Consider the following 21,498-nt stretch of genomic DNA (forward strand, 5'->3'; position numbering starts at 1 on the left):
ACACACACACACACACACACACACACACACACACCGTTTAAGCCTTCGTAGGCATGCATTTGCAATCGCACTTGCAGGCACACAAACCGGCCGAAATACACACATACAGACGACATCAAGACAGAGTGAATTTCTCCTCCACTTTCAAACACCAGCTCCTTCATTTAATCCCGTTTCTTTCTCTCCCAGGCTGCACCTCCACTCTCAGAGCAGCTCCTGCTGCTGGCCATCCTCCAGGAAAGGTCTCATTCAGGTTAAACTGCTTCAGAACTCACAGCCGCTTGTTCCTGTTTCTGCCTCCAACAAAGCCGTTTAATGGTCGGTCTAATGAAATTACAGGGGAAAAGAAACCCTGGCTTTTGTTTATTTGCTCAGGAAATTTCTAGAGACAATAACGACTACTTGGGCAGAAGAGGCTGCCAGCAGGTTTTAATTTTTTCAATTTTTTTATTAGGGTGTTATGTTTAGTTAGTGGCAGCCAGAAAATGTCCCCCTCTCTGCAGGAGTGTGTGCAAAGGCGCAGTTTCAGTTGAAAATATTGTATTTTAGTTGTGACAAGTTAGGTCGAAGACTGAAATAACGCGCGTGTTCATCATTTGACTTTGAAACTAAGTGAGTCAGACCGACTCTCACAGCTCAGCTGCTGTTTCACGTCAACAAACTATTAATACATCCCAGTCAAGAGGGACGGTTGCAAATAGCACATGTTGCTTTTCCAGATAACTAGCAGCTTTTGCTTGAAAAGTAGTGTACTTTTTACGTACAACGTTTCTCATTAAACTCATTAAAGGCTGCATTAATGGAGTCTACATCTGCTCCAATAGAGTGAAGGATTTAAATATAATGAGTCTTACTATCATATCACTTGACAACGTTGTTTGATTTTGGAACAATATTCAGAGAAAAGGTGCGGTCCGAAGATGAGCTGTTGTCAGTGTTGTGATGCAGCAGGTCTCAATACTGTGTCATTATTTACACGTTCTTTAAGAAAGACTCACAAAACCTTAAAGGGATACTTCAACATTTTGGCAAATTGGCCCATTTAGAGCAATTCCTTAGTCATTTCAAACAGCATACTTACTGTTTTTTGTAAGGGCGAGCTGTTGTTTATTCTGTGGTGAGTCGAGGAGGGCTTTGCAGCGGACATAATAGAAGTGGATGGTATTTTTGCTTCCCCTCGTCAAACTCATCAAATACACAATCCAACAACCCCAAAACACTTTGGTGGACACGTTATAATCCTCACATTTACTACGCTGTGGAACACCAACAAATAATATTGTAGCGTTACGACATTGAAGCAAATACTGGGAACTACTTTTTCTTTTGAAATCACTACGCCCAGACGCCATGTTTAGTAAGTAGTTCTGTCTTAGCAATCTTCGCATAAACAACTCAATCTGGTAATTTTGCATTAATATTTCACAGCGTAGTGAATGTGCGGATTATAACGTGTCCACCAAACTGTTTTGGGGTTGTTGGATTGTGTATTTGATGAGTTTGACGAGAGGAAGCAAAAATACCACCCACTTCCATTGTGTTCATCCCGAAAACCTTCCCCGACTCACCTCTGAATAAACAACAGCTCGCCTTCACAAAAAACGTTAAGTATGCTGTTCGAAATGACTAAGGAATTCCGCTAAATGGGCCAATTTGCCAAAATGTTGAAGTATCCCTTTAAACCTGTTCTGATGGTGGTTTAAACCTGGACGCAGTTGTCGCAGGTTGTCCCCTTGCCTGGAGTCAAACCAAGTTTTCACCGTGCAGACAGAACTCTCGTCTTGCTCTCCCGCGTTGCCTGTCCTTTAGCCTCCCCCGCCTCCGCGCGGCGTGCGTTTCAGACTCGGTCAACAGATGTGGAGCGGGTGGCCTGGCGTCTGGACCCTGCCGGCCGCGTGCCCACATGTCTGATTTTAATGGGCAGCATATGGAGGCGCTGAGTGATGATGGGGCTTCGTCCGCTGACAGGTGCTGAGTCGTCTGTTGCGCTGACCCCGGCCCCGCAAAGGGCCCGGTCGGAGGACACCTTCATTTAACAGGCCCGACCCCGACACACACACACACACACACACACACAAGCCAACACACACACGGATACGTGTGACTCAGTGCTGGTTTTACATTAATTTTCTAACTGCAGGCTGGTAGACATTCACTCTGACTCCCACATTGGCGTTTCTAGAAACGCATAAGAACAACAAATCCACTTTACCTGTCTTCCTGCGACTAATTTAAGCAAAAGTCTATTTCTTTTTTTTGGTAATTTCTGTTAATTTTTCTCATGTCTAAGTGGCGTCGCCTGTGCCAGATGTAGTTTCGCGTCCTGTATTCATGGGCAGAGCTCAACATATGAAGCTTGAGCGTGAAACACACCCGCTGAATCTCGCACAGGCAGACGACCTGAGCGCTGGAGGGCTCTGACGAGGACGCTGGTGGCAAAAGAAAAACAAATCTGAGTTTGAAACAAAAACAGATTTACTTTTTACAACCTGGGAAATCAGGTGTAATGATCGAAGACACTGAGATTAGACACTGAAGGGCAAACGAGGCTCTGGAATTTGTCCTCAGCTAACTAAAACACACAAACATGCTTGTGGACATATTTCCGTTGCCCGGGGCTCTGATTTGCTCGTTTTTCTGTTTGTGCAGATCAGAAACTCTTGTTGAGTTTTGTGCAGAATTTCATTTCATTAAGTTTTTCGTTTGTTTGTTTATTTCTGCTCCTACCTGGGACCATCTGTGTACCTGAAGCTCTACATCTGCATTATTTTCAGTCCGTTTGTACATTCAGTCTGTACTTTTGTTTCATTCCTGTCAAGAAAAACACCTTGAAGGAATTTCTTTTAATGCTAATCTCATTCAAAGATGAACTCGTGGCCACAGGTGAAAAACTAAGTTCACCGCCGGGTATTTTCATTACCATAAGATGTCAGGAGAGCCATATGGTGGTGCGGCGGTCGGCTTTATCCCCTCAGAGCCCGGAGATCCCAGGAGCTTTGAATGGGTTTCGTTCACATGTTGCTGCTGTGGATGTGTGAATTTCTCCAACAGTTAAAAAAAAAAAAAAAAAAGGATTTGAGGCAAGTTTGTAGTGAATGTTGCTCTGTCACAGGTGTACAAGACTGATATTCTATTTTTTGTAAACAGTGTTTGACACTGAGTTGAAAGTATTGAAATGTCCACAAACTCCTACAGTCAATTCACAGCCTTTAATCGGATGAAATCATTTCTTTTTTTTAATCTTTTCAAATAAAATCTATTAGAATCCATTATCATAGTATGATTATAGCATATTTAAAGACGTTCGGCTCTGGTAGTCTTGCGGTCAGATCCTCCACTCCGCCCTGTCCATCTGTTCAGGGCTCCTCTTCTAAAAACCTGTGAGCAGCGCTTTCTACCTGGCAGCTGTCGCCACTTGTGCGTGAGCGAAACGGGGAATGTGAAACGCGTTGAGATTGCTGCGGTGCTAAAGACATCCCGTCATCATATTGTTTTACCATTTCCACAAGAATCAGCGTGAAAATGAGCTCGTGGCCGGTCGGCCATGCTTGAAGAATGAAACAATAATCAGTTTTATTATCTGTTCAATCTCACTAGTTACTTTTCCTAATAATGTTTTCCACTCGTGACAGTTTCGGAGAAGTGAGAGACTTTTTTTGTGAAGAGAAAACTGCAGTGAAATTGTCATTCCGAAAGCTTTCATACAGCCTTGAAAACAACTCTTGCAAGTCAATAGCTCCTCTCTGAAATCATTTTGTGGAGTGGGGTAATTGGGTTTTTTCGAGGTAATGACCTTGCAGCTTCCCTCCAGTCCTCTCGCTCCCCTACAACTCCGAGATGGGAGATGCAGTCTGACGCAGGGCCCCGAAGATGTAGCTGGATTCTATGGCAACTGGCGCCCGCAATAAGGTCGCATAGGAGGTGTTTAATTAGTGGGCTCCAGTCGTCCCCGTGGAGGAGCTTTTTATTACCTCAATATGTCATAGAGTGCATCGGAGATAGCACACACACACACATACACAGGCATGTACACACACAAACACAGGCCAGGGCTGCCTGGTGGGAGGAGAGCAGGACAGAAAAACACTGAATTTTTCAGTGCTTTGTGCGATGCAGAAAGCAAAGGAGTGACAGTGGGGGGAGAAAGAGGAGAGATAAACATTTGAACAGAGATGTAGTGGGGAAAAAAAAGACAGAGAGGATGAGTGGGGGTCTGCAAAAATATCAGCGGAGCAAGGATCAGCTCCAAAAACACTGGCGGGAGCAGGAAGAAGGACAAAGAGGAAGTGGTGGTCGTGCTCCGCGCGGCGGCGGCGTCCAGCAGAGGGTTCGCTCCTCTCGTTTCCAGCTCGCCGAGATGTTTCTGAGGTGCTCGGCCAGCGTATTGCCGGGTCACTTTGGCCGGGAGGAGCGAGTGGCGTGCGTTCAGTCCTGACTGTATACGTGCGCCGCGCCGCCAGTTGGACGTATCGCTTTACTTGGGCCGCAGGGCGCCAGGCTCATTAACACATGCCAGGCCTGTGAATGGCGACGCCAGCGCACGGCGAGCCGAGTCAGAGGACGACTGTGAGACAGAAACACACACACATGGAAAATGCTCTCTGATAGCTGACAGTGTGCGGTGTGTGTCTGTGTGTGTTCCTGTTTCACAGCTCTCGTTCTTCACTAATTTTGTGGGTGTTTAAGCGTCTACAGGAAAAAATATAATGAAGCGATGGAACTTTCGCTCATGCTGGCGTTCCCACTTCCAGTGTGTAAACACCGGTGTGTGTTTCAGCGTGCCGTCACGCGTTGTGTGTTCACAAACCCAGTGGACACACACGTGTGTGTGTGTGTGTGTGTACACGGGAAAATAGCCCGTCCATGTTGACACGTGTCCCAGTGGAGGTTACTGACCTCGCCAGTGCCCACTGCCGGGCATGAAGAAGAGCTGTAAACAGAGTGTGTGTGTGTGTGTGTGAGAGAGTGTGTGTGTGAGTGTGTGTGTACGTCGATACTCCACCAAAGACCAGAGGTGAAGCTGGTTTGGACTTGATTCTCTGTGTTTACCTTTAGCTCTCTCTGCTTCATTCATAATTTTTATTGTTCTAAGATTACCTAAAGAGCAGGGCTGTCAAACAAAGGGCCTGTGGGCCAAAACCGGACCACAAGAGGTTCCAGTCAGGGGCCACCGAACAACCAAGCAAACTGTAAAAAATTAAAAGAAAATATAGTTTTTTTTTAAACTAAATTTCTCAACATTCGTGGACGTACAACACCCAGACCCGAGCTGAGATCTCATGCTGCCATGAGATGGAGCTGCCTTGTTGATAGCAGCCTCAAAAGTCATGCCGTCAGGGTGAGTTTGCAAAAACATGTGGAACAGAACAGCTATATAAGTTGTTTAAAAAACATAATTGACTGTATTTTGCACCAGAAGGTTTCATTAAAATTGGCTTTATGTTGAGATTTTAGTCATTTTCAGTGCAAATGTTTGTTTTTTTGCAAAAGAAAAAAAAAAAAAAAAGAAATTTTCATCATAGTGTGCCAAAACAAAGAAACACTTTAAAGTTTAAGTTTACCAGTTCGGCTCATTCAAGGAGACATTGGGCTGCATGTGAACCCTGAACTGAAATGTGTTTATTAATAATAATGCATTGGTTTTTTTATAGCACTTTTATGGACACTCAGACTCACTTTACAGTTGCATTATTCTCTCATTCCATATTCTTGACACCCCTGACTTAAAGCTTCATAGATATTTTCCCAAAAAACAAAAGAGTATCTGAGTAGCTCTGGCTTTTCAGCTGCTAATTGGCGGTTGATGGTTAATTTGAGGCTGGATTTACTTCCCTACTGAGAGGTAAACATACACCGGCAGGATTACAAGGTGACTGTGGCGGGTGGCTTGTTGTCTTTGGAGGGATTAGGGACTGGAGTCATCTTCCTATGTGTGAGGATGGACTCGGTTTGTGAAATTTTGTTTGCACTGTGGGGCTGCCGCCTGGAGAAACCGCTGATGTGTGGCAAACATCATATTCATATTTAGGAAACATTTTTGAGAGAAAATTCAAAACTTTTCCTGTATTTTGGGTGTCTTTTTAAATAATGGTGCTCGGAGACGCTGCCAAAGCAACTTTTAGAAAATGATGAAACCGTCCGGACTCCTCCCAGGCCATGTTCTCCTGGTCCTTGGTAGTTTCATAGCTGAGAACCAACTGTAATGGAAATCCAAATGCGACGTCTGTCGAATGTTTGTGTGTATTTGTGTGTAGTCAATGTATAGTGTTCTCTGGATGTGTGTTTGTGTGTGTGCTTTCATTACAAAAACAAACAGCTCCGACTCGTAGCTTGACATGTTCATTGTCATTTTCAGCATTTCTGTCACTTCTGTGAGAACGGACATCATTTTCAAAATTCAAAACCTTTCTGAAACAAAAGTAAAAAAAGATTCATTTTTACTTGAAATCCTCTCATGTAAATGAGGTCTTGCTATTTTTTTTTCATCATCTGTTCAAATTTGATTCTGCATTTAATCGAGTTACAGTCAGGTCAAAGAGAAAGGCAGTGTGCAAACTTGTCAGTTCATCATAAACTCAGAGAGACAGATGATCACACCTATAGGCGATGGAGAACAGCCAGAGAAAACCCCCACAGGGACAACATGCAACCTCCTCACAGAAAAGTTCAGTTTGAAAATGAGGTGAAGCTCCGTCCTCCGAAAACTTCAACAGTTTTGTACGTCTGTAATTCTAAACTCTCTGAAACTACACACAGCGGCCGTGTTTTCATGTATTTATTTTCCCCAGTAATGCGGCGCTCCCTCTCCCCCAGTGAACTTTCCCAGTGGCTGCAGCAGTGGGGTGTTAAACATTGTGTGTGGCCCACATTGGAAGCAGGTGATTGATTACATTTTTATGGGAGCAATGTAGAACCTGAGCCAGTAATTGGCACAACGCTTTGTGTTTTTTCCCCCCTCTTATTATTTCTGCTCCTCAGCGTGCTTGATCTATGTTCCCTCTCACTCACATGGCGGATGATTTAAGAAAGCAATTTTAAAGCCACTGCTGGGGCGTTGGAGGGTGTGACAAACAGAGAAAAGAGGGCCGTGCTCGCCAGGAGAGGTCAGTGTTGCTCCACTGATGAAGTTGTGGGTCAGGTTGAATTCTCTGTTGGTCATTTTTTTTTTTTTTTTTTTTTTTTTTTTTTTTTACTCTTTAGTGTCTTCTGTTTGCTCATTTCTCATCTTTTTGCATTGTTCTCACTGCACAGGTCGCATGTTGTTGGGAAACTTGATGCAGCGGTGCATGCTTCACGCTCATGTCTTCCCTCTCACACACGACGGTTAGTCTCTCAACAACCGTGCACAGTAATTGCATTTGACTCCACTTAATCTGGTGGCTTTGCGAACAATGGAACATAAAAGACACAATTTAAATGAGGAAATCCAAAGAGTGAAATTAATAGAGTTGCGTGTGAGAGATACTAACAGGATATTGACACAGATTAAGACGCACACGCGAGAGAGAGAGAGAGGGAAGAGATTAAAATTCCGGCATCAAAGGATCCCTCCCATCCCGTATTGATTGGCGAATGTGTTGTTGTCAACGTTTAGATTTGATTACCGCTGACACGCAGGGCCGGGGCAGAAACACAAGGCTGGTAATGGCCGCGATGCCTCGTGCATATCAAATACAGCGAGGAATCCTACCGGAGTAATTAATATCGCACTGTGGTTATGAATTTCCTGGCATAAACGGCCAATCGGATTTGCATGGCTTGCACAGGGCGGTAATTAAGATGAAGCATCGGGGAAAAACGTTACATGAATGTTTCGGCTAATTCTCCCCCTCCGTGTTTCCCCGGCGCCTCGGAGGACTCCTCCTTTAGTCACACGTTTCCTAAATATTTGCAGAGAAAATGAGGTGTTGACATTTTGCTTCTTCTTCTTTTCTTTTTTCTTTAAATTCTCAAGCTAGCAGGGGGAGGGGGGAGGGGGTCCACCCGGGCGGATTTCAGGCCGCCGCCAAAGCCCGGCCTTCAGCCGCTGCTAGGTGGTCACGAAGCGCTTTTCACACGTCTTAATTTTCACATTTTTCACTGTTTGGCTGGCCTGGAGTGCTGCGTGTCCCTCTGGGGAGGATTCTGATCTTTTCTTTCTATCTTTTTTTTCTTTCTTTTTTTTTTTAAAACCCACCCCTGTCCCATTATACACTGGATTGTATTTCCCATGTGCTGCTGGCCAAAACCTCTGGGGCTTTCAAGGCGGTTTCTCAAAAATCATCCCATCAAAAAGCTGTCAGAGCAGTTTGAGATCAGTGGGCTGTCATCAGGTGCAGGCAGATATTGACCTTGTGGCGGGTAAGCGACACCCGCGCGCCTATTCAGAGCCCATCTTTTGGAGATGCGGCGATTATCGGGGCCTGTTAACAACCGAATGTGGTGTGATTGATGTAGAAGAACGGCGGCGACTGAAACGTGACTACGGGCATTTCATCTCACTCACATAGCGTTCAGATCGGTGTTTCCAGTGACGTGAAGATCACATTGTTGCATTTTTAAGACAATTATACACGTTATGATTGAATCCACTTCATTTCTGAGCGTTTGCAGCTGTTGGATTTATCATTGTTTTGATTTTAATCAATTTTTGATTAAACAACAGAACTGCATGACCTTAAAAAAACAGAATGCAACAAAGAATGTCTGTAAGTTTGTTATAATTAGATTAAAAGTGAATTTTTCATTTTCGGCCGGTCTGTTTGCTGTAAATATCCAACCAGTAAAGAGATCAAGTGTCCCTCATGTCCTGAAACCTTAATCGGCCGAATCATCCCCTCCATAATCCCTCTCTCAAGCCATATTTAAAAATCACACATAAAATATTATATTCTGTACTGCGCGCGCGTGTGTGTGTGTGTGTGTGTGTGTGTGTGTGTTTATGCATGTGAGTCAGTGTGTGTGCCCGGCGGTGGGGACGATGCGTCTTTGTCCTTCCTCCGCTCCCCCCTGCAGATGAGATGAGTGATTCTGGGGTACGGGGGGCTCTTCCCTCACTCCGTGTCATTTCCAGGCCAGCGGGCCCCACGGGGACCCCCGGCGCCGTCCCCTCCCCAGCAGCGCCGCGCAGCCCTCCGGGTTTGTGACACACATAACACATTGGCTCTGTCAACGCCACAGCTTATTTTAGAGCGGCCTCCTTGGCTGCTGGGGGAACTTTAACTTTATGTAAATCGTATTAATAAATTTGCAGGCGTTGTGGAGGTGGGGGTGGGGGGGTCGCTCTGAGGAATTTGGCACATGTGGCAGCGCCAGAAGGCGAGCGGGACAGTGACAGTAAGTCAACAGATGAAGGAGGAAGAGGAGCAGGAGGAGGACTGATGGTGCCCAGTCCAGACCACTAAGCATTGTGTTGGAGCTCCAAATACTCCATGAAAGAAGGTCAGGATAAAAATGATTTACAGCGATCTGAGAGAGGGCTTCGTTCTGGTCGCTGGTTTTGTAGGTGGAGCGGAGTTAGAAAATAGATGAAGGCACCGACACAATATCAGTGGCATCGCAAGAAGAAACTATGTTGGGAAATCTTGTGGAAAACTTGAATTTAGTGTAGCAGACAAATTCTGTGAAATGGCTTTGTTTCTTTTGCTTCAGGACTCCAAAACACACGATTCAAAGACGAGCATTCAGCTCATGTGAGTATTTACACTGAGTGTGTTTCCATTTTCATTTTCCACCTTTCATTAAAATGAGCAGGATTAATTTCCTCTGTTATGATTATTAATGCAGTCAATTTCACAAACAACTAAAGAAACATGGCAAAGCAAGAAGATTTTGGAAAAGCACATCAGTAGAACGTGTCAGAAGCCACATGGAAAGTGAATAAGTGGGAAAAAGAACCCAAAACTGCACAAATCATGAGCATGTTCAGTGTTACAAAGCTCCCTCTGGTGGGTTCGACCTTTTCCTCATAACGTGTCTGACAGAAGCTGTTTAGTCATTTGAGCCTTCATTGGAAAAACATGGAAATCTGTCACCATGACTCAAAATAGGACCAAGTCCTCCACAAATGAAGGTTATTTTATTTATACTTAAGAAAGCCCTGAAATCTTTGCTATGGAAGGAAATCATCAGCGGAGATGTGGTTAAAACTGGGGGTGGAGGAAGCAGTCGAAGCCGAACACTTTCACTGCTTTCCTCTGAGCTTTTCGATGTGAGATGGCACAAACAAACACAAACATGTGATTAGGACGAAACATCAAATGAAATGGCTCTTCCCACCATGTTGTGGAAGAGGGCGCTCCCTCCAACTCTGCTTTTCCTCCAAATGAGCCTCATTTATGGATCACATCCCATTAACTGTGAGTGTGTGTGTGTGTGTGTGCGCGTGTGCATGTGTGTGCACACGCATGCGTTTGCATGTTCGTGTTTATGATTTGACGGGATTGCATTCAGCTGGCTACGGGAAGCTCACACCGGCGCCGGTGTTCTGTCTGCCGAGCGGAGACCCCGCTGTCGGCTTCTAATGAGTCTTTCCACTGAGCTCATTTTCTGGATTTCATCTCGCACCTGCCCCCCCGTCGCAGAGATGGAGAGAGGACAAGAGACACGGGGAGCGTCTCTCAGTCCAGGGTCAAAATGATCTCCATTACTCTTGATCTTTTCTTTCTCCCCACTGATTAACAAATGTGAAGAACGAAAGGAGGAAAAGGAAACCAAGCCTCTTCCTCCCGTTCCCTTCATGTCATTTTCCTCGTGCTTCCAGCCTTCATGAGACCGAACAGAAACCAACGGGACGCGCTGATGACCGGTGAAAACAAAGCTCATTGCGGCTCGCGTGGCCATCGATTGTTGCAGGGGAGATGCTAATGCGATCGATGCAGCGCACTGATGAGCGTGTTCGCAGGAAGCGAAGCCCATCATCATCCTCTCTCACCTCACCTGACGTCTGCATCGCGGGAGACGGTGGAGGGGGACGGCTCTCAGCTTTCCTCTGACAGACATTTAACCTTTATTTACTCCTGTGAATATATGATGAACATTCATACCCAGCGAGCAGCACGCTTGCTTATTCTCACGGTGTGTTTAATAAAAGTACCGCGATGCATTATAGATGAACAGCAGACACTCTCCGCCGCCGCAGTGCTGTAGCTCTCATTATTTCCCTGCATGCCACATGAAGGAGAGTTAGTGGACTGTCAGAGCGTCGCTGCTCGTAGTTCTGGTCTTTAATGTAACGGTGATTCTAGCAGAGTTTGTGTTTCTCTTTTTGGGAATGCATCCTGGTCAGGTGGGGAAATGTCTGGCACCATTTTCAGTCACAGTTTAAAACACATTTCCAGCTCTGCAGACAATCTGTGTGGACAAAAAGTTGCAAAATGTGTCTAAAACTAAAACTCGCATATTTTGAATACCAACAAAACAAAACAAAACAAAAAAAAGCTGAAGATTCACAGATATTTGCAAACAGAATACACTTCTCGGTATTTATTGGGGTCAGTCTGTCGCTGTCATCTTTTCCTCAGCACATGCTTGCTGAATGGCGCCGCAGACACGTGCACGCTGACTCTCCCCAGCGTGTGTGGCTCTTTAATTACAGGCTGCCTTCGGCGGGACGGGAGCGACGGCGGGCGGCGTGAGGAGGCTTTAGGGGTCTGCCTGCACCCCGAGGGTCACGCTGTCGCACCGCGCTACCAGCTCACTGACAGCCAGAATACTGATGGCGCTTCACAAACTTGCGGCGTACCACAGAGGGAGAGAGGAGCGAGCGTGAGAACTAATTAGCCTCTGTCAGCTGAATAATGCTGTTTAGGCTGGAGATATTCCAACCACTGGGTTTGCATTAGTCTTTACATGTGTGCAGATTTATACTGAAACAGAATGAACTTGTCTGTTGACACCTTTTTAAATCAAATATTTCTTCTAAATTTGAATTTGAAACCCTTTTTTCTCCTCCTATTTTAATATTTTGGACACACTTGTGTTGTGGTTTACCTTATTTCCCACAAACCACTGTGGATGGGAACAGAAAATGTCGGTTCCTTCCTTGGCAGTGGTGAGCAGCCTCACAACCCCATGTGTTGATGACAAGGCCCAGCACTCATACATATGTTCCCTGTCTGTCTGGCTCAACAAGATACAGGCTGCTTACATGCTTTACTAATCATTTCAACAGCACATGCTCTCCGGGGACGCCGGCCAAACTCCACATTTCAGCACTCCCGTGTCGACATAATGGTATCAGCAGCCCTAGAAATGTGATATTACGCAGGAGGGAGACATACGCTGCGGCCCGGCGCCTGGCATCGCCGCAATCTTCTGTAAATAATGATGGAAAAATTCTCGCGTTGTGGAGTCATTGTGAAATTATTACTGACTGATGAGGAGTTGCCACGAGGATTTTTCATTACTAAATGATATGCGCTTGTTCTCTAAATAACTGATTAAAAGAAAATAAATGTGGCTGCAGAAAAGACATGTAGTGGAATGAAATTTTTAGTTTCAGCCTCACATACGAGCAAAACAAACATTCCTGTTCAAGTATTGTGCTGTAATGTCATCAGGTTATGTCTATTTTTTCAAAAACATTTCAATTTGTCAATATAAGGACTATAGTGTGTCTTTAGATGGCAGTCTTAAACTTAACTCCACAACAGATAATTGATCATTTAGGCAGTAATATTGTGAAGAGGATGTCTTGTTTGGTAGTAGATACCATCCACTCACCGTTCCATCCTGTGCAGCAAATCCCAGCTAACAGCAGACGAGAGCAAAAACACCCTGGACCAGTCACCAGTCATACACACACATACACAGGGAGAACATGCAACCTCCACACAGAAAGAGCATTCTCACTGTGAGATCGGAGCACTACCCACTGCGCCAAAGTGCAGCCAGCGGTAGATGTCACTTCTGTAAGTTTTGGACTGCTGCAACAATAAAAGTCCGAGGCATCAGTTGCTCTGTAAATTTGTATTTCTTCACACACGGTTTTGGTGACAGCAATTTTGTCGGTGGTTTACGAGGAGTATAATACTCCAGCTGACAAAGTTCTATAGAGACACCGACGATGCCACGATGGCAAAGTAGCGTCCCCATCGGGACAGGACGCTTGTACTTTGAAAACAAAATGGAGCTTTGTCAGTAGGAACTATAGAAGATTCATTAGGTGATGGAAAAAAACATGGATTAGTACTTTAAAAGTGATCTGATTTAGCTGCAAAAATAGCTTTGGAGTTGAACAACTTCCTGCAGGTGCACAGATGAGTTCTTATGTGTGAGAGGAAGTGAACTAACATCAGAATTATGCTCCCATGAAGGCTTATTTGTGAAAGAATGATGAAACATTTCCAACATGTATAAGTATTTGAATGGGGGGGACATAAGCGGTTGTGTGGATATAAGTAAAGCTCATGTATATGCATACAGTCCTGCTTAATCTCACATATCCTACTGTGGTAACTTTTTTTTTTCTACAGTTAAACCTTGTACCGTTTAGGCTTATCTCACCCCAAAAGAGGGATTAAGGGTTGAAGACGAAGTCTCTCAGACGTGGATCCAGTTTTCATTTCTTAGAGTTTCACTCAGCGAATAAGACTAATGATCGCCTAACATAATGTGATATAATCCCTCTGAGCTGAGAGGCCGACGCACCGCCGATCGTTGGATGAAAAAACATTTTGGCACTTCATGTCGATGTCTTGAAGAAAAGAAAGAAGAAGAAGGAGTCGCTCTATACATGCGTGGGGTTTGGGAATAAGTGTGCTACAAGTGAGAGTGTGCAGAAGCGGCGCGAGGCGAGGCGAGGCGAGGCGAGGCCTCTGTCCAGAGGATAAAATGTGTTCTCAGCGTATATCTCTCTGTCTCTGTGGCTTAACAGTGCAGGAGCAGAGCATTCGATCATCTTCACCCTGTCAGCACAAAGACAAAGAGCTGCCTCCGAGCAAGCGCAGCCGGTCAGAGGTGAGTCTCACACACACACACACACACACACACACACACACACACACACACACACACACACACACACACACACACACACACACACACACTCCCACACTCCCACATGGTCAGCGAGCCACTGGAGACCAGGCTGGCTGGCTGGCTGGAGGACTGGCTGGCTGGAGCGCCCTTGGCGTGATCTTCAGGCCGATGTTAATGGACACAGTGGCTGCACACCGCACTCGATCCACACACACACACCTACGCACACACACACATACTTTCATCATGCCCCACCATTCACTAACCTTTGTTGTCCCTGTGACCCCCTACCTCGGGGCCCCTGCTGTCCTGTCACACTGCTCTGAGATCAACCCCCAGTGTCCCGCTGGGCAGCTGGGAGGTGATCGAAGTTGGGGGGCACGTTGTGAGAGTGTGCTGAGGTGGGGGGGGGGGGGGGGGGGGGGGGGGGGGGGGGGGGGGGGGGGGGGGGGTGGAAGGGAGGAAAGGACTTGGAGGCTGCCACAGCAGCAGACAGCCAGCTGATGCCTATCAATTGTCTGTCTATTATTCCTCTGTTATTTGTTTATCTGCTCAGTCAGTCTCTTTCCATGGGAGCCTATAGAAGTGAGGGGGGGTGGGGGGTTGAGGTGGCGGGGGGGTTAGACAGACATCTCCTCCAGTGACCCAGTGGCTTGTTGTTTGTTCAGGCTGCATAATTCATAAAGCTGCCGGGGCAGGTCATGTGATCACCTGCTGGATGTTGCGTGTGAGTTGGAGAGAAGCCGGTTTCAGGTCCAGACCTGAGAAATGCCAGCCCGCCTCTCAATGCCACAAAGTTTCCTTCTTACTCATTCAATCACGAGCTGATGATGGTAAATTCTGTGGCCACTTTCCCCATTTATTCTCAAACAAATGAATTTTCCAGTTCGTATTCCCTCCATCCATCCATCCATCTGGATCCGGGCCTCCACTGGACCTCGTAGAGGTCAGTCCGAGGTCTGAAAGTGGCCAACAGGTGAAATTGAAATGTGTTTTACATGGGAAAGTGGATGTTTTACTGGACAAAGCCTCGTGTACCAATAAGCTTTGCAACACTGAATAAAACAGTCAATCAGGAATTATAAGCAGTTCGCCTGTTGAAGCCAAAATTTCAAATTCTTGCTCCTTCTGCACACAAAGCTGCCAAAACGTGTCCAGCTGTGCTTCCAAGCTGAGGCCACAGCTCCGACCAACTGTGCTGCGGAGATATGAGCTCAGGCCTTAGGAAGTTTCTCCTGAAGGGGGATTTTATTTGGAGGGGAGGTAAAAAGATTACAGAATACCCAGTAAACCCCGCTCAGAGGGAAGCAGTGGGCAGCTGGAGTGGAGGGGCAGAGGCTGGATTAATTGGCGATGGGCCTCACAGGGTGTCTGTGCCACTGTTCATGACTTTTTCAAAATTGTTTTTCTTCACACTACTGCAAAGTATTTTCCTCACTTTTTTGGTTTTCTGCTGTATTTATTTGGCTTTTATGCACAGTTTTGTCCCCATGTTGTCTGCCTATTCGCTGCTGTCTGATTCCTCAGTTTGAAGATGCCCGGCCCATGCGAAAGCCCAGCAGGATGGGGTCTCAGGGGGCTCTCCATCTTTGTCCTCAAGTTTGTCAACTAGAAATATTATATCCCTCAAGTTTCAACACAAGCCCTGGCTTGTATTTCTACTCATGTTTGCATCTATTTAACCCGTATCCATCAAGAAAAGCACGTACGGGCAGATCCTGCTCTTCCCACTCCGTCCTACCATGAAGCGGTAAATTCCTGGGCAAAGAGGAGCCTTTCCACAGCCGGGGGACCTGCCCTCTGCACCCTCCTCCTGTTCCCGCTTTGATTTCCAATATGTCCTCCCATCACCACAGATGGATGCAGAGGAAACATTTCCTCGGCCGACATTGCTAGCGAGGCCCCCGGGTCCCCGAAGCTGATAGGGGGCAGAAATTGGAGAATAATGTAATAGAATATTTGATTGGGCTCTGATGGGCAGGACACTGGGAAGTCTGCCACAGTAATGTGTCTGGCTTGGCTGAAAGGTGCCCTGGTTTTGCTCCCCCTCTCCTCTCCTCCACCTCCTCCTCATCCTCGTCTGGCTGCAGGTTGGGATCTAATTGTTTCTAACACTTGGCGTTGGAGCCTGTAGGTTTAGGGGAACCAACAGAAGTAAGAGAACATCTTAACTTTATAACCACATTATTTTGGTTGAAGGTTCCAAATTATGTCCAACAAAATTTTCAGTCCAGTCCAATTATCTGTCCCATCAAAGATGTTTTCCTGTAAAAAAATAGTAGGAGAGTTAAAATTATAAACATCTGGATTAAATGTCTTTATTTCTTATCTCTTAATAAACAGAAGACTGTCAATCAAAGACAGTTAAAGCAATGCGCATGGATAGGTTCATATGAAACTGGGCAGTAAGTCGGTATTTTGCACACACACACACACACACACACACACACACACACACACACACACACACACACACACACACACACACACACACACACACGCACAGTCTCGTATTTCTATCCTTGTGGGGACCTTCCATTGACTCCCATTCATGTCTAGCCCCTAACCCTGACCCTTACCCTAACCCTAACCCACACCACAACAAAGCCTAACCCTAAAGAAATGTTTTTGCACTTTTACTTTTTTCAGTAACAACAACATGGTCAAGAAAACACTGTTTCTCCTACTTAGGACCGGAAAAAGGTCCCCACAAGGCACGCCGTTTCACGTTTTGCTATCCTTGTGGGGACATTTGGCCCCAACAAGGATAGAAATACGAGAACACACACACACACACACACACACACACACACACACTTCTTCTTCCACAACTTTAACTTTGTGATGGATCTTCTCTTGTGTTGTGGTTTTACTTTTTGTTTAGACAAATTCCAATTTATTAGCGGTAATGTGCCGATACATTTAATAACTTCCTCCATGAACACTATAGCATGAAAGTCTGTGATAATTAAATGGTTGATTAAAGCTGGCACAGCTGCAGTGGTTGGAAACATTGACGGATTTTCAACCGTCGTCTATATTTACATTTTTTTTGAAGGTTGTAAAGCCAGTTGATGCAAACTCAAACCATATCGGGAAGCGAGTTGACAACACCAGGTTGAGGGGAAAAACTCGGAATTGATCAGTGTCAATACCAGAAGTGAGAACAAGATCAAGGATCTAAAATAATGTCTGTGGTTGAGACCAGCTAAATGCAACAAGAAGCTGAATAAGGCCACTGGATCATTTGTAAAATATGGATTAATCTGAATTTATGTGTTGTACATGGTTTTAGTTTAAAGTTATTCTCTCATTTGCTTCACATGAAGCTTTTTTTGGTCAGAAATTGTTTTTATCCTTCAAGAGTCATAAATATCAAGTTAAATTGATAATAAGAGCATCCATAATTGGATTAATTTAGAGTTTAAAAACAAAGAATAAATGCAGTTTGCAAGAATATCAGTCAACAGTGTGTAAGGAAGCTGAATTTTGGGAATGACAGATTTATTTAAACAAATTAAACTATGTGCTGCAGTCAAAGTAAGACAAATCTAAAATTGAAGAAAAAAAAAAAAGTACACGGCTGCTGCTTAAGTTTTGAATAAAAGATAACAGCATCTCTGTTGAATCCCCTCTGCTCGCCATCATCTGCTACCTGTCACACAGACTAGCACCCAAAAAGCCATCCATTAGCGAGGGGAGCCGCAGCCAATCGCGTCTCCTCCAGCCACCCAGACGGACTCCCGGGTGGCGACGTGGTAATTGCCAAGTGCAACTTTGCCCACCTGGTAAGCTGCCATGGGAGACGGGGAGCTGGAGCAGAGAGCGGCACGAGGGGAGGGAGGCCGCTTTAATGGAACAAACAGACGCTCAGGACTGGCGCTGAGCGGCGCGGCCGAGCAAACCTGATGACTCATCTGCGAGTCGCCGTGTGACACTCCTAATTCCACTGTTAACTCGCCGTCTTGTCTTCGCTCCTCGCTGAGTCTGGCTTTCTGTTCTTCCCCCGGTAAACAGCCCTGTTTTGTAGCTCTGCCATCCTCGGGGCGACTGTGCTGATTGTCATTATGCTGCCTCAGCAGCGCAGCGCCCCGAAGAGAGGAGCAATCACGCCGGTGGAAGATTTTAAATTTCACACCCGTACTGTGGGAGGGAATGGGACATGGGGGGCTTTGGATAAGGTGCTAATTGAGGAGACGATGCACCACCTATGTGTGTTCCAAGGCGAGCATTCATCCAAAGAGCTGATGCAGGGGCTTCAAACCGGGCTGTGAAGGGGAGGCGTCGGCTCACTGCTTTCATCGCCGGTAAGGATGCTGAGAAAAGCCATTCTGAATAGGACCCCAGATATGCTACAAAATCCATCTTAATTGCACTTGAATGTGGAAAACAGCCAGCTTACTGTTATTTCATGTCTGTGTGGGTGTAATGCACCACGGCCATCCAAAGGCGCAATTGTTTTTCATTGCACGGGCGCTTCCGACTTCGGTTTTGAAACCTGAGAGCAGTGAAGGGCGGTTTAAGCGGAAGAGATCGGTCGAGGCGGCACGTTCGGACGGCGGAGGGCCCGACGCCGACGCCCGCCCGACGATCGGCGCTGTCAGATCGGCCGGTCGGGGGAAATCAGAGCCGAGCTGAAGACCGCTCCTCCAGTCATCAATCACCTGCCTGCAGCCGGCGCGTGAGCCAATCCGCCCAGGCCTCGGGCCAGAGGATTCATCAGAGGGGACAATGCCTGACATCCAGAAAAATGAGCTCAACCCTCCACACGTCAGGACGAATCGCAGCCCAATGTCACCGACTGGCTGGGCGCGAGAAGTCTACATTCAGAATGGATAAAAGAGACAGGAAATGTGTACCAGCTCCGTGCTGTCTGGTGTTTCTGTCCCCGCTGTGACAGTCGGTCCCTCGCGCCTTGGTGCCATTCCTATAGCAAGACAACAATGTGTGTGTGTGTGTGTGTGTGTGTCCCTCACTCAGACTCTCTCTCACACACACTCATTCAGGTTGAGAAGATGAAGGGGAGAGTCATCAGGCTGAAAATGATTAATGCTTCTTTTTGTCCATCCTGGCATCTGGAGCACATCTGCCCCTCTGGGAGCAGGACAGATATGGTTCCTGCTTCAGGGATTAAGCTGCCCTTTGACCCCTCTCCCGAGGCTGCAGGCAAGGGATCCTTCCCTGAAGCCGGCGCCATCCCCTCCTCAAAAGCCCCCCCGGGGTACGGCAGTCAGGGCCCACCTTGGAGCTGGGCGCATTAGGCGGGGATGATATTTATGATGTGGAAATGGCCTGCTATTTATTCAGCGAACAGAGGATGAGGAGATGATTCATCGCAGTCCCTCAGACCCCGCTCTCTCCGGCTCTCTCTCCTCTATGTATTTTTTCATAAATCTTTTACTATTCAACTCTTGTCTGCTCCTTTCTTTTTCGTTCCGTGCTCCATCTGTCAGGAAATCCCTTTTCCGTATTTTTTTTTCCCGCCAATATTCCTCGTAGAGTTTAGTTAGATGACTAACTGATGTGATTCACATGAACAAGTACAGGTCGAGCAATAAACAGTGGAAACAAATAAAAAGACTGTAAATAAGTGGCACACATCCCCACACTATACAGCTTCATTTGTATCTAAAATTAATAAAGTATTGGGATTAGTTGAAAGTTCATCAACTTTCTGTATCACGGTGTTCATGGTGAGAAACATCAAATGTTTCTAAGTTGAAAAAGAGTCTTTGCATAAGATTAAATGACTGAATTCTTATATCTTACATCTTTTATCCTGAGAGGGGACAGAAACTGTTTCCTTAAAACAGGATCCAAATCGATTCATACATTTTTCTTGTCTTATAATCTTATTCCTTTTGCACTTTGGCCAGACCAGCAGCTTTACTGCTCTGAGGTTGATAAAAATCAATGTGTCTTAATGAGACACTTTCCAGACCTGGGGAACTTGCTCCTATAATTTTCTAGGTTCCTTCTTTTGTATTAGTGTGTGGTTGTAATGTTTTGGTCAGTCACACACAATAAAGCTCACATTTCTGAGCACGACTCACACTCACAGGTGAAACGGAGCTTTACCTGAGAGCACCTTCAGCAGTCCGGCGCATCCACTGCCTGCGAGAGACGAACCGGCCTCCAGACCTCTTCTCTCATCACACGAGTTACTGGAGCTGCTCCAACTGGAGGTTTCACACCATCCTTTTGAGAGAACCATGGACCCGGACTTGAACTCACAAGATTCTCACAATGAGACAAGACTTTTACCAAAATATGTTCAACATCGTTCTCGATACACACACCATGATGCTGGTGTCAAATCACCGTGCTGACAAACAGCAGAGGTGAGCTTTGGAGAAACGTACGACTTATTTTAGACAGAGGATAAATTAAGAGACTTAAAAAGATCCCACAACATCAATTATTTTATATAAACGTGTGAATCATACAAAGTTACGCAGAGTTTCATATGAATATGAAAAGAAAATCTTTATATTGACCACAGTGAGTCTCTTTTTAAGGTAAATGCAGGTTTTTCCAATATTCTTCCTCGTTAAAGATGATAGCCTTCACTTTCCTTTCTCTTATTAAAGTGTAGCTGAAAATCTTGTCTGTACTTGACTGAATGTGATGAATTTCCTATTGAAACGGGCACGCCGCACTGAACCACAACAAAGACTGATTCCACATTATAAATCAATGGGACGTCAGTCAAGAAGAAAAAGGAAGATCGATTTGGCGAGATGGAAAAAACATTAATAATCATCCACTATCCACTGTTTTCCAGGAAGTCTTCACATTATGGAGTCATAGTTCATATTTTGAAACAAAACCTCTGTGGGCTATTTATGCCTTTAAATAGATCGAGGGGGAAAAAAAAGCTGATGAAAATATATAGAAACATAATGCAAAAGTAAAAAAAACAAAAAAAAAAACAGGATACACAGGACACCAATAACATATCAATACCCACGATACCACATCATGGGATCTGTGACCACACTGGAAAGTATATTTTATCTTGGTTCACACACACGCACGCACACACACACACACACACACACACACACACACACACCGGCAGCTGAGAGAAAAGAGAAATGCCGAGGGGAGGAGTGTGTGGGAGTGTGACAGCGGATCAATAGTTGTGTTTGTGGCGGCGCTCCCACAGGAGCGGAGCAGTATATGAAAAGCCACTGCTGATGGCTGAAGGTCCTCTCAGAACATTCCCTGTGTGTTTAGCCCAGAGCCAAGGTTAACCCCTGCACAAAGACGCCACAAAAACCTCCGCCTGCCTCCCCGGGGCTACACGCGCTCACACGGGCCCACCGCAGGAGCCTTTCTTCTCGCCGTGCACGCGCCTGTGTGTGTGTGTGTGTGTGTGTGTGTGTCTCACGGCACGGTGAGTGTGTGATGCAGCTGCAGGCCTGAGGAGACTCTTCTGCTTTTTAACGTCACACGTCATCATTAAGGCACTTTACTGCAGCTGTAATTAAATTAAAGATGATATTATGTTTGATCGTTATCTTGTGGCAAAAAAAC

The 21,498-nt window shown here is 45.7% G+C and overlaps 1 protein-coding gene across 1 annotated transcript in view; it reads left to right on the forward strand.

Moving 5' to 3' along the window:
• LOC115387979 (monocarboxylate transporter 2-like) overlaps nt 1–21,498 on the forward strand; it is a 48,897-nt gene that overhangs the window by 17,669 nt on the left and 9,730 nt on the right. The window contains exons 6-7 of the mRNA XM_030090887.1: nt 190–242; nt 13,856–13,938. Of these exons, the coding sequence (XP_029946747.1) occupies nt 190–242; nt 13,856–13,938 (136 nt within the window). The remainder of the gene's footprint in view (nt 1–189; nt 243–13,855; nt 13,939–21,498) is intronic.

The sequence above is a fragment of the Salarias fasciatus genome, chromosome 5, assembly GCF_902148845.1.
Source record: "Salarias fasciatus chromosome 5, fSalaFa1.1, whole genome shotgun sequence".
Lineage (NCBI taxonomy): Eukaryota > Metazoa > Chordata > Actinopteri > Blenniiformes > Blenniidae > Salarias > Salarias fasciatus.